The sequence below is a fragment of the Catharus ustulatus genome, chromosome 1 (assembly GCF_009819885.2).
Source record: "Catharus ustulatus isolate bCatUst1 chromosome 1, bCatUst1.pri.v2, whole genome shotgun sequence".
NCBI lineage: Eukaryota > Metazoa > Chordata > Aves > Passeriformes > Turdidae > Catharus > Catharus ustulatus.
In genome coordinates, this window is record NC_046221.1 from 29,715,909 (window position 1) to 29,729,860 (window position 13,952).

The 13,952-nt window shown below is 38.0% G+C and overlaps 1 protein-coding gene across 8 annotated transcripts in view; it reads right to left on the minus strand.

Moving 5' to 3' along the window:
• DGKB (diacylglycerol kinase beta) overlaps window positions 1–13,952 on the minus strand; it is a 412,441-nt gene that overhangs the window by 261,836 nt on the left and 136,653 nt on the right. For 6 of the 8 annotated variants that reach the window (XM_033067483.1, XM_033067474.2, XM_033067464.1 and 3 more), the window contains exon 4: window positions 10,262–10,282. The exons of the other annotated variants lie outside the window; for them this stretch is intronic. In XM_033067483.1, the coding sequence (XP_032923374.1) occupies window positions 10,262–10,282 (21 nt within the window). The remainder of the gene's footprint in view (window positions 1–10,261; window positions 10,283–13,952) is intronic. 8 annotated transcript variants of the gene reach the window in all.

A 13,952-nucleotide genomic window follows, 5' to 3' on the forward strand; every position in this document is an offset into this window, starting at 1 on the left:
ATGCAGGCTAATTGCTTAATTTTCAACAGTTGCTTGCCTTCCAGAAGCTCTAGCTGAATTTAAATGAACCTGAGAAAGAAGGATTTAGCATTTCAGAAAGCATTTTCCATGACGTTTCACAAGTGAGGGGATGAGAGCATGAGAGGATGTACCAAACTGACAACAATTAGCCTGGCACATTAATTAATTCATTCCATTTCACAAGAGACTATCAGGGCAAAGGGAGATTATGATCACAAGTTTAAGGATTTCAGGAAAATTTTCAACATAACAGAGATAAAATAGGACATAGTTGCATCAGAAAAACATGAAAGAACTTTCAAATAATTTGGTCCAAATCTTCTGAGGGAGTCTAAAAAAAAAAAATCTGTGCAGTTTCAGCTTTGACTCTAACAAAAAGGGTACCAAAATTCTTGCCTGTAGGTCATAGAGAATTGAAGAGTTTTACACTAATCATATAAAACTGAATTTTTATTTTTATATGTCAAACTGACTCACCAAGTTTATTGGAGCTCCTTTTCTTGTGTTTTACAAAAAGAAACTTCACAAAATAGGACTTCCATATTACTGGGCAGTAAAACTTCATTTGGTAATGAAAAATTTTGGTACAACTCCGGAGAAGTACACATTTAAAACCACCACAGAGTTTCAGCTAATTTAAACCATAACATTCATATAAAATTGATTTTAGTATATTTTTAGAAGTAGTTAATTCCTACTTACAGATTTTATCAATGTTTCTAAAACACCTGAAATTAAGAAAAAAAAATCTAAAAATTATACATTCACCTTGGAGAAAAGGAGAAGAAACATAAGACATGGGCAACATTGTATAAATTTAACTTAAAAATTATTTTTAGCAAAGAAAACCAATGTATAAACCATTAAACAACTTTCTTTTTTTTCTGAAAGCAAACACAGAATTCGATTCACTATGACTCAATGCATAGCAAAATCTAAAATTTTCATATTTTCCTACACGATAAATTCTTGGGAAAATCCATAACATTTTATTAACTATCCTCAAAATTTCGAAATTAATCCTAGCCCTAAACTTCCATAAGTACTGGGTTTTGCTTTTTTTATCTAAGCTCCTTCCAAACAGATAAAGAAGAAGCAGACCAAAGTTTATAGTGATGTCAAAGACACTGATCGGCCACAGAAAAGAAGGTTCCCACTATCCACGTCAAAAATAATATCATACATCAAAACCAAAAAAATATCCTATGCACCAAGTACAATTCAGACCATCAATTCCTTCTGAAAGCAGAGAAAAAAGTGACAGATTTTTCCTCATGTGGGGAAAAAATGCCTCCTGGTAGAGACAACTCACCAAGGGAATCACCGTGGTTCATTTCCCATTCACCTGATGAAATTCAAACCTGTGTCTATAAAGAGCATTCAAATATCAGGAAAGAGCTGAAAAGTCACCAAAGGTAAAAATAAGGTTTCTGTATGTTTACGCCAACAAAATTATTAAATATTTATTTGTAAAAATGTGACTGAACATATTACTGATGAACTCCTATGAATGAGGTGATCTGAGCAGGGACTCACAGAGATGTATCAAAAAAGAGGTCAAAATGTTTCAGCTGTTGAGGCAGTACTTCTGGGCACACAGAAAAATTTAAGACACTTAGGTAAATTTTATAGAAAATAGATGAGACAAGATTTTATTTCTTTTTTTTTTTCTTAAATTGCCATACCAGAGTTGGATGCTATCTTTACTCAGAGAGGAAATAATCCGTTCAGGATCTATACCTATGCTAGAAGAAGCAGAACAAATACATGCACTGCACATATATAAATAAATATTCATCCATACACACTATCATATATTGATGCTAAATGAAGCAGCAAACAGCAATTATAGATTGCTCAGCAAGGTACCTCAATGCCTTTGGGACCATAACATTTCATCTCACATCCTGCATATATTTTACTATCAAATTTTCAGATGTATGCATAAGTTAAAATGATCTAACAGTTGTGGGGTTTTTAATGTAAATGCCATGAAAAGATTGCACACATAAATATCCATCAGTGCAAAAAATTCACTGATACTTTCTTATGATCAAGAACAGAAGAAGCAGTTTTCATTACAGTGAAACAAAGCAGACTAATCTGTCTTTATTTCCACATACTGTGAGAACATTCTTGTCATGATGTCTGACTAAGCAAATACAGAGATTTGCCCAGATCTGTAGTTTCAACTGAATTGTTCTTGGTAAAGAACCCATACCTAACCAATGTGCTGAGGGGGAAAGTTTTTTGGCTTAGGGCATCCTTCACTTTACAAGGAAGTTATGAACAATTAGGATTTGGTCTGCTAACTCCCATTACTTTTGAGAAAATTCCTTCACTCAAATAGCCCATTAAGAACCAAGATGAAACAGAAATTATTAGGTAAAGAACTATCCTCATATTATTCTTAGAATAATATAATACAATAAGTTTATCACAGAACTCGGTTACATCTTACACATTTTTTTCAAATATGAATATATACAACTAAAGCAACCCTAGCTATATGGATAAAAAGTGGCAACTGCAGAAGATAATACCATACAGAACCTATTTTTCTTAGAACAGAAGTCTAGAAAGAGAAAGACAGACACAATGCCATTTTTGTACATACTGAGTATGGGAGGAAGTGACATCTAGGCCAGGCAAGCACAGGCAGAAGTTATCATTCTTTCTTCCAAACTTGTTTATAACCCTATCTCCATTGCATCTTGGCTATCAAGGAGGCATCAATGGGTAACTACTGTGTATGAGGTGGGGAAGAAGGGTAGAATTGAGCTGCAGAGCCCAGATTTGGAATTAGAGATTTCAACCACATCTGTAGGCAACCTACTTAGAGCAGCTGCCTGAGACTCTTAAGGAAAATGGGGATGGAGCAGGCAGGAAAGGTTTTTTTCAGTTATAAAGAATGATCTGCACTCAGGGGAAGAACTGTGATAAGATCTAAAAGTACAGTGATTTCACAATTACAAGCTGCACCTGATTATAAGTCGCACTTCCGGGTGTCAGCAACATTTCGTTCTTCGTCCATATATAAGCCGCACCGGATTGTAAGCCGCACTTTCGTTTGCAGCAAGGGTCTGTGTGCAACTTTCACAAAGTTGCCAATTAGCCGCTCGGCACGGGGCTGCGTCGGCACCACTGGGGCCAGACGGATGCTGCTGGGCGTGGGGCTGCTGCAGGCTCGCACTTCCGGGTTGGCAAATTTCTGAACTTCGTCCATATATTGGCCGCTCCGGAGTATAAGCCGCACTTCCGGATTCGGACCAAAATTTTAGTCAAAATGGTGCAGCTTATAATCAAGAAATTACTGTACATCCTCAGAAAACTATAATTCCTTCTACCCCAGCAGCTAAAAGCTCCTGGCAAGCTCTTTAACAGCTCACCAAGCACCTGATAGATTTACCTATTTTTCTGTAATAATACATTTTAAAAGCCAATTATGTAGAAAATTCTTTAGCCTGGCCTTTTGCTGTCCTTCTGTATCTCAAAAAACCTCTCCTACGAAGACAAGCTGAGAGAGCTGGGGTTGTTCAGAAGTGGACTTTGGGGAGACATTATAGTACCTTTCAATCCCTAAAGGGGGTTGACCAGAAAGTTAGAGAGGGACTTTTTAGAAGGGTAGGTAGAGAGAGGACAAGGTGTAATGGTTTTAAACTGAACAAGTGTAGGTTTAGGATAGATATTAGGAAGTTCTTTATAGTGAGGATGGTGTGGCACTGGAACAGGTTGCCCACAGAAGTTGTGGATGCCCCATCCCTGACAGTTTTCAAGGGCTCTGAGCAACCTGGTCTAGTAGAAGGTGTCCGTGCCCATGGCAGAGGTCTTGGAACTGATGATCTTGGTGCCCAAACTATTAGCTGATACTGTTTTTCCCTAAATCTGAACGCTAGTTTTTCCTTCTTAAGATACCACACAAAATCGTATGAAAGACCTTCAACTTCAACCACACATAAAAAAATACAATTGAACAAATGGCAATCATTGAACCAAAAAAAACCCCAAAAACCTAAAGAATCTTAACTTTAAAGAAGTGGAAGTCACAAGGAAACTAAAGACTTGGCAACTGATCAAATAAAGTTTTCAGAATAAACTAGATATTTCAAGAGAACTCCTAGGATTACTTTGACTAAAGAATTCACAACTATGAAGAAACAAAGCCATTAAAAATAGTTTGGGGTTTTTAGATGCACTAAAAATCTCACTTCATTCATAGTAAAAAAGTAGTCTGGGAATTTTATGCTTCTATTACCACACAAAATACTACAAACCTGACATTAAAACAATCCACATGACCATATGTGGATTTCTTTGTAATGCATCCAATGCATATCTCAGATATGTGGTAAGATGCTTTTTACCTTACTAACATCACTAAAGAATGCACGTATCTTACTTTTCTTCTTACTCCACACCAAGGACATACAGCAAAGCTCTTGCTTCCCACACCTCAGTTTCTTTTGAATCCTAGATAAGCAGAACACGAAGGACTCCAAGGAAAAAGAAATGTGCATCAGTCTATGTTTAATATGCTTTAAAAAATCTCCAATTACAATGATAAAAGTTGTGCTTCATCTCAAGCACACACTGATAAGTACATTAGGCCAATTTAGTGCTACTTCACAGAGGCTGCATCATTCTCAGGAAGAACAGGAATTGAAGGACAGGTTTGTGAGTAGTAGTTATGATTTTGCTTGGCAAAATAGCAGACAATTTCAGGTTTCTTCTGGTTTTGTGTCAGACATATAGGCCAACACTCAGCTAAAACCACAGGTCTTTATAACCTGATTATGGCTAACACAGGCTATGGAGGTGCTTTAAAATGCCTGATTCTAATGCTTCTAACACCTTCAGCAACAGAGAGGAAGAGGTTGAATCCCATCTACAAACAGAGTTTTTATTTGACTTTGTCCTTTCTCCTAGAGCAGTTAAGCTGTTCAATTTTTAACTCAGTTTTCGGCTTTAAACACAGATATGTAAAACCAAAAAAAATCCAAGTATGCAGATTTTGAAGAGTTATGCATTTATATATATGTTCTTTGTCAACACACAGAACTTTACATGGTATAGACATCAAAAGTCAGTATATCCCAATATGGGGAATACAGAAAACATGGTTCCTCAGTGAAAAAGAGGACATTTACAAGGAAATTTTTGCATCTTTTCATATAGAAGTTTTTTAACTTTGCTACACAGTATCTTAACCCCTAGTATACTAACATATTTGAAGAAAACCAATAATTTATTAAGGAAAGGGAATTTTTTGACTCACGATCCATCCTAAAAACAGCAATAAAAGAGGTCTAACTGTCTCCTATATTTTCCTAACTGGTATGAATACAACAACCAGTTCTTCTGGATGACAGGCTGAAAAGAAGGGAGAGAAGTTGTATCACTCTACTTTCTTTCTCTTCACAAGACACCAAAAAATTAATGGTCTCTTGACAAAAGAGCTGCCATTGTGGATAAAGTAGGGCAGGGAGGGGCAGAATAATACCCCTTTTATTTCTCCCCACCACATTGGCCACATAAATGGGAACCAGACATGATCTAGTGTTTGAAATTAATCTCCACCCATAAATTCTTTTAAAATACCACATTCTCTTTGGTCTTTTCTTCTTTTAGATTTGTACAAAATATTTCAACATAAGCCACTATTTTCAGCATCCTGAAAAACAGAATGTAAGAGAGAAAAGAAAAAAAAAATCATTTCAAGAGACTTCCATGACATATGGTTTTCATTTATTAAAAAGAACATTTCACAGATAATGGAAAAAGAATTATGTTGAAATGTAATTTTCAATTAAGAACTTTTGAATTTATATTGTCTGATCTCCAAATGGTGCCAAAAATATAATCAGCTTTCATCTACTGACAGTAATTGCTCTGGGTTATTTTTTGGGGTTGGGTAAGTTCCTTTAACTGATTACTTCTTTTTAAACTACTTACATTGGCCCAACATGTAAAAAATGAAGTGTTGAGTAAGAGTAGATATTACAGCGCCTTGATTCACACATAGTGCTACAGGAATGGCAAACACTAATGTGAGTGCAGTAGGGACAATTTTGTGACTAGCTGTGAATACCAGTGCTAAAGCATTCCCATAAAACTCAAAGTCTTGAAGATTCATCAATTATCCCATTTCAAAACATGACATTGCCAAAAATGTGGAGAAAAAGTGGAGAGACTACATACAAAGAATTGACAAGCTAAACCCTATGAATCACATGAGAATGTGCAAGTTCTTAGAGTTTAAAATGCATTGCAAATGTTCATAGAGCAGAAATTCAAATCAAATTTGGAATTCCTCATGAAGACTGGTTTTGGGTATCAGGATAAAATTTGGTTTAACTTCAAAGTTCTTAGCACATTCTGATCTAAGTATTCCATTTAATACAGTTTTTACAGAATTATTTTTTAGAATTGTGGTAACCAAATAAAACTATTTCTTAGCTCTATCAGCATTCAAATTAGTATCTACTGATACAAATGTTTAAAACAAAATTTTTAAAACCCCACATGCTCTCACAGGCTGCTCCTACCAAATAGTCCATATGGAAAAATAATATTTGAATATTACCAATACACAGACATAAATTACTGCCAAAATTTTCCTCCAGCTCTTCAAAGAACTAGGCTCAACAAAACATCGAAAATGGAAATGGGAAAACTCAAATTTTTATGCAATAATTATATTTTTAAGCATAACATTCTCATGTTATCAAAATAAATTGATACTAATTACCAAAATAAGTCTGGAATGTATTCACCAGCTACTGCAGTCTCATCCCAATCTTACATGCACGTTAAAAAAAAAACAAACAAACTTTTTTTTTATCAGCAGGTTTTCCTTAATATATAATTCTATATATGCATAAGTTTGTATATTCTTAAGTACTACACACGTAAGTACTTGTATTTAATACTTAACTTTTACTAATTATGCTACATTTACTATACAAAGGTGGGGTTTTTTTCTTTTTTTTTAAGAAGAATGATAAATCACATTCTTTTAGACAGCTCTTGTAGAAGATTATCCTTCAGATTCTAATTAAAATCATTACATATCAAACAAAGTGAAAAGTAGATAGTTAGCATTCTGACCCAGAAGAATTGGTCAGGAAAAATGGGGTAGGTGGCATGGTTTAGAAAAAAGCCAAATAAAATAGCAAAATTAATGAATCTCGGAAAAACATCAGTAATGACAAAAAGTTCTGGTTGAAACAAACAATTTATCTGCATGTGCAGCTTGTGTAAAAACTTACTCATGGACAAACACGTCTGAATTGCTATTTTCATTATATGCTTAAAATTAAGAAAAATAATTTTTCTATGCATGTTCTCTGACAATGGTATTCTCACACATTTTACCTGTAATGACCATGTCTACCTATTGCAAATTTTTGAGGAGATTATTTCTGCTAAATTTTTTAAAAATGCTTGCTACAACACTTGTAGTAAGAAAAGCAATAATGAGAATGTCATGCTAGCTGTTATTGTTCATCCCTCCCTCCTAAATGCTCTGAAGAATACAAATCAACAAACTTTCACTTCATGAATGAAGAGTTTGCTGAGATTTAACACAATCTGAACCTAACTTCCTTCACTTGGAATAATAGCATATACCATTACAGAAAGGTTTAAAATGTCGCATTCCTTTTGTCAACATGTTACATCCACCTTATACTAAGTAAATGTTTAGATTTTAGAAGTGCAGCTATACTAATTGACCTAAGTTGGACCATCTCCTCCCCGCTATTTAAGAGTATAGATTAGAAATAATTAAAAGAACATGAGCAGCGTCATCTGCTCAATTATACTTGCATACATTTATATATATATCAATATCTCTACCATGCAAGATTTCAAGACATTTCCATTTGTTGATTAATTCCTGCAATAAATTATGACTGAAAGTATTTTTGCTACATTTTGTTTCCCTATGCAGTTTCATAAACATAATCACCATGCAGGTGAACCAAGCATAGCTGAAGCCATCACATTAAAAAATACAAAACATAATATATTGTTCTTCATAATGAAAACAAACCAACTCCCCCATCATAATTAAATAGTCTGTCTAAAGCTCTTTAAGCTGGCTTTTTTAACATGTGACATGTAAATGGAAGTAGTAATAGGCTCATAAAGTTTAAACATAAGGTATTGTGCAATACAACAATGTAAAGAAAAAAAACATAAAAATAAGTTCTTAAGGCAGAGAAGTATATCAAAAGGAAAGGAGGATATCAAAGAGGAAGATTAGCACTGGTAGCACTGACTGACAAGAGGAGATAGAGAGAGCAAAGATAATAAAAAACGTTCAAAACGGAATGGTTTTGCAGCAGAAATTGACTATCTGAAATATTTTACACCTCAATGCCCTCAACATGCTTCACAGAAAGCAGGCTCACAGCCTGACTGCCAACATCTCTGCCTGGCAGGTTTCCCAACTCTCTAGGTATTCAGAAAGCTTTCCCTAGAAATTTTGCCCACAGAGCCAGAAAAAGAGTACCCAGTGTCTGAAAACTGGAGTTTACTAGTGGTGATACACACAAGATGTGACATTATTTTCTTTTGCAGCTAGAAAGATACAACTTAAGCTTCTTACAGGTGAGGGACAGACTTCTCCTACATTATATATGCTATAATTCTGCACATCCTACAAACCTTCTGTAAATTAGTTCCAATTTGAGTTCACTTCATCCCATCATTTGGACAAAAGTAGAAAGATGTGATTTCTGCAGTACCTTTTTTAGAGAAAATTGTATCATCCTATCTGTAGCAAAAATACTTAATACTCTTAATATATTATAATAAGGCAAGATTTTTACAGTAATTTAATATCTTCTGTCTCATCAAAGAACATAGCTGAGGCAAAGAACACAAAATTTCAAACCATATTCCCGTGTGCTTGAAATTTTAACTTTTTCCACTTATGTCAATGGGCCTAAGACACTACCTCTTTTTATAAGTTTTGTCTTCTTCCCAGACTACCATGGCCAAATGAACACTATTGCAACATTTCAGTAACATCGTCCTCCTCTTCATGACTAAACCACAATGATACTTTCTTTTCATCTTGTGATCAACTGCATACATGTCAATTTATCTGACCATGCCAGTTAGACCAGGGCACACCACACTTTACTCTGCACACATGCATCTCATTCCATTTAGCATAGTCCATTACATCGTCAAGCTTTTCCAATGTGATATTAATTCCCAAATTTCATTTAATTTGTTGATTCTATTATTATTCACCTACTCACTGAAAAAGGTAATTAGATAAATACTGATGAGATTGGTCACAGACTGCTTTAATGCTGAAACCTTCTTTTTCAGGACCCTCTGAAGTCAGTCTGTTTAAAGAAAATAAAGAAATAACGTTGTTCATCTGGAGAAAGGCCTGCTGTGAATGGGGAGTTCTGCACTTACTAACATATCTCCAAAAGCACGACTGGCCTCTGATCCCACAAAGTGAGGAGTTCCTACAAAACTAACCCTTTACTCTCCTGACTTTCTCATTGCTTCCCACAATGGCAGAGCTGAAGCTTTTTAACATCTTTGTGTCACAAAGAAAGAATAACTAGGTCACTTAAAAAACTAGTCCATTTGATTCATTTGATTAGTCCTTCTTCCCTTCCTTCTTTTTTCTCCCTGATTTTGCTTCTATACCTGGTTTTAGGCTACTGAAGTTCTTCAAGCATAGCTTCTTGGGTTGATGATCAGCATTTTAACCATTTCTCTTGCAATTGCTGTGAAGTCACAATTGCTTAAAGCACACCATAAGCCTTATTCAAATTATTAAAACAGCAATTTTAAGCCTGCTACATATAAATGCTATTATACGGTTACAGAAATCAGCATTTTTTCCTGAGAAGTGTTCTTGTCATTTCAGAATTATACAGACCATTGCAAGGCCTCACAGTAAAGAGAAATTTCTGTGACAAGTATGGAACAAGTCAACTACTTGCTCTTAACTTATTTCTCATATTCAAATCAATTAATGTTAGTAGAATTATGTACTGTGAATAACAAAAGTGAAATTCACTCAGTGAAAAATTCTGCCAGTAGAAAAGGAACGCATTCTGGTTGCACATTTAAATATTACTTTGTTATCTGAAAGAATAGCCACATGCAATATTTATTAATAAATACATCTCAATGGAAGCCTACAAAATAAAATATGCTGCACTTATGCATAAAGAAAGAAAAAAATCAAATTAACATTACTTACTTGATTAAGTATATCTTGTTTCTGTAACACATGCAAGGAAAGAAAGAACATACATACATTAGTGCAGTGTCATAACACTCAAGCTCTGTTTTTACAATAGAAATATTTTTAGTGAAAGGTTAGTGATTTAGATGAGCAGCTTCAAGACATTAGATGGACTATCCCATTTTCTTGCATTAGCACATAAGTCAAGAAAATGGTTCTAAGTCAGCTTTCTAGTCTTTATTAGACAGTGCAAGCAATTTATTTCTAAACATGCAATGACAGAAATCAAGAAAGATAAATAATTATAATGTTAGTCTTTCTTCAGTGTGTACTTTAAAAAAGCATAAAAAATTGTTACCAAGAAAAGCTGTAAATGAAACTGGATTCAGTTATCAAAATTGAATATTCTAAATCCAAGTGGGAAGGTCACGGAGATGATCCTCAGTGCCACCACATGGCACATACAGGAGCACCAGGGCATCAGGACAGGTCTGCAGAAGTTTCATAATGGCAGATCCTGCTTGACTCCTTCGTCCTTGACACTAATCTCCTTCCATGACAAGGTGACCTGCTTAGTAGATGAGGATATTGTCTACCTGGACTTCCGAAGAATCATTATCATTAAGCTTGGAAAAGACCTCTAAGGTCTTTGGTATAGCCTTTAAGACTGCTTCCTCCTGGAGAAGCTGTCTGCTCATGGCTCAGACAGGTGCACCCTTTGCTGGGTAATGAACTGGCCAGGTGGCTGGGCCTAGGGAGTGGGGGTCAGTGGAGTTATATCCAAGTGGTAGCCAGTCAGAAATGGTGTTTCCCAGGACTCACCAAGTCCTGTGCAATGTCTTCATCAATGATCTGGACAAAGGTATGACTTGCACCTTAGTCAGTCTGAAGACGATGCCCTGTTGGGCAAGAGCTTTGATTTCTTATTTGAGGGTAGGAAGGCTCTGCACAGGGACCTGGACAGGCTGTATCAGTGGGCTAAGGTCAGTGATATGAGGTTTAACAAAGCCAAGTGCTGGCTCCAGCACTTGGGTCACAGTGAGCCCAGACAGCTCCACAGGTTGAGGGAACATTGTCTGGAAAGCTGCCCAGCAGAAAAGGAGGTAGGGATGCTGGCTGACAGCCATTTGAACATGAGCCAGCACATGTGCCCAGGTGGCCAAGAAAGCCAATAGACTCCTCTGTAAAAAAAAAATCAGGATGCACTCAAAAAAGGATGACAACACCTGGACTACAAGCACACAATGCAGTGTACTTACTGCTCATTTAGACACTGTCTTTAGCTCTATCTGTTTTACTAATTCTTGCCAACCTATTCAATGCTCCTCATGAAGTGAAATGGATGAAATTAATTAATGTAAATAGAAGTCAAATGATCAAAAGAATATTTATCAATCCCGGCTTTCCAAGAGGCTGGTCTTAGACTGAGTCCTATACCATGTATAAAATCTATTCTTAATTACGTCTTTGATATAGACTTAGAGAAGAACGTGAAAGGGCAGGCATTCAATAGCATTTGCAGAAATTTTAGGCATCTCCGCTATATTGAAAGCAGAGAGTAAAAGTTCCATAAATAAACTCTCTGCAGTAGATAACCTTCTGAAAATTACAATAATTTCATGACTATAAGGCGCACCCTTTTGACTAAAATTTTGTCCCAAACCCAGAAGTGCACCTTATAATCCGGTGCGCCTTATATATGGACAAAGTTCAGAAATTTGCCAACACGGAAGTGTGAGCTGCGAGCTGTGGGGGGAGCCAGCAGGGCTGTGGAGCCAGGTGAAGGAGGGACCGCGGTTCCGTGGCAGCCGGGTGGAGGTGGGGCTGCGGGGGCGCGGCAGCTGAGTGGAGGCGGGCCTGCAGGGCTGCGTTGCTGTGGCAGCCAGGTGGAGACAGGGTCAGGGGCCTGCGGCGCCCCTCCTGCCGGGTACAGGCGGGACCGCATTGCCGTGGCAGCTGGGTGGAGGTGGGGCCGGGAGCCCGGGGCCCCATGGCTGCCGGGTGGAGGCGGGGCCAGGGGCCCATGGCGCCCCTCCTGTCAGGTACAGGTGGGCCCGGGAAGGCGGGGCCGAGCAGTGGCAGCCATAGTCCGGCCGGGGGAGGTTGCACAGAGCGGCAGCGGGTATGCCCCAGCCCCAGGGAGGTGGGGCCAAGCAGCAGCGGGCATAGCCTGGCCTCAGGGAGGCGGGGCCGAGCAGCAGCGGGCATAGCTTGGCCCCGGGGGAGGTTGCACAGAGCGGCGGTGGCATGCCCCGGGGAGGTGGGGCCGAGCAGCGGCGGGCATGCCCCAGCCCCATGGAGGCAGCACGGAGCAGCGGCGGGCATAGCCCGGCCCAGGGAGGTGGGGCCGAGCAGCTGCATGCATAGCCTGGCCCCGCTGGGTACAGGCGGGCCCAGGGGCCAATGGCTGCCGGGTTGAGGCAGGGCCTCGGCCAGCAACCGCGCAGGGGGAGCTGGGGGCGGATCCTCGCTGCAAAAAAAAAAGTGCACCTTATAGTCCAGTGCGCCTTACATGATCTACGAAGTTGCAAATTTTGCCTACTCCCAGGGGGTGTGCCTTATAGTTCGGTGCGCCTTATGGTCGTGAAATTACTGTATATACACCACTTTCCCTAATCCCAAAATCCACTCACTCAACAAGATATAAAATAATGTAAAAACAAACCAGATTATTTCAGGTAACAAGTTTTGAATACCAATGGCTTTTCTTTTGATATTTTCATTCCATTACATCAGCTTGTGATAAAAAATTGCATTGTAGAACCAATGGAGTGCAATAAACCCCTGAACCCTTTAAATATATAAGTAAATATTTAAATAAATATATCACTCTGCTGAAATTATCATAGGTCTATGACCCAGGTCTATTGGTAAAAAACTGGCATCATCTTTTGGTAGAACAAGATTTAAATCATACGAAGTGTTTATAAGATAACGATCTAGAAAAGAGAGAAGTAAAATGAAAATACAATGATATCCTCTACAAAACAAAGCAACAAAAGTGTTGTCCAGAATATACAGAAACAAATAGCTGCACTAAGATTGATGCCAGCTGGATCAGTTAACTTTTGTCATCTCACTTACAGATAATAGTTAATTTCTTACACCCAATCCAGAGTCCTCATTCAACCACATAAAATCAACTTGCATATTATTCTGTAAAGAGTTTATCCACACAGCATGCTGAATGCATGCCAGAAATACAGACACACCTGTGCAAAGGCAGTTCACTTGTCAGAATAGAATATTCACTCAGTGTCAGAGGAAATTTTAGCCACTTGGCTTCCAGTTCAGCAGGTAGCTTAAGGCACAAACCTTGAGCTAACAAATCTTACTAGATCCAAAGTAGTTCACTGCGAGCTGTGTTTTCTTTATTTGCACTCCCTGAAGTCTAAGTGCTAAGCAGCAAAGTACAAAAGCTGTCAGGGTTAGCCTAGGTCCAGTACTGACCCAGGAGTAGTGAGTGAACAGCTTGATTCCTGATGAAGACATTCATCACAGGGTGTCTGTCTTGAATTCCTTCCCCTACCCTCCTCCTGTCCTGCTCCCTGCCCTGAGTACTCTGCTGCTCTGCATGTCTCAATACACTGGCAGAATCCTGCAAATGAATAGCTGTGAAATGAAGAACAGGGAGGCACCATGCAGAGTCACAGACTTGTTTCAAGACCAACTGTGCTTATTAATTCCCGCTTTGCACAGAATTTGC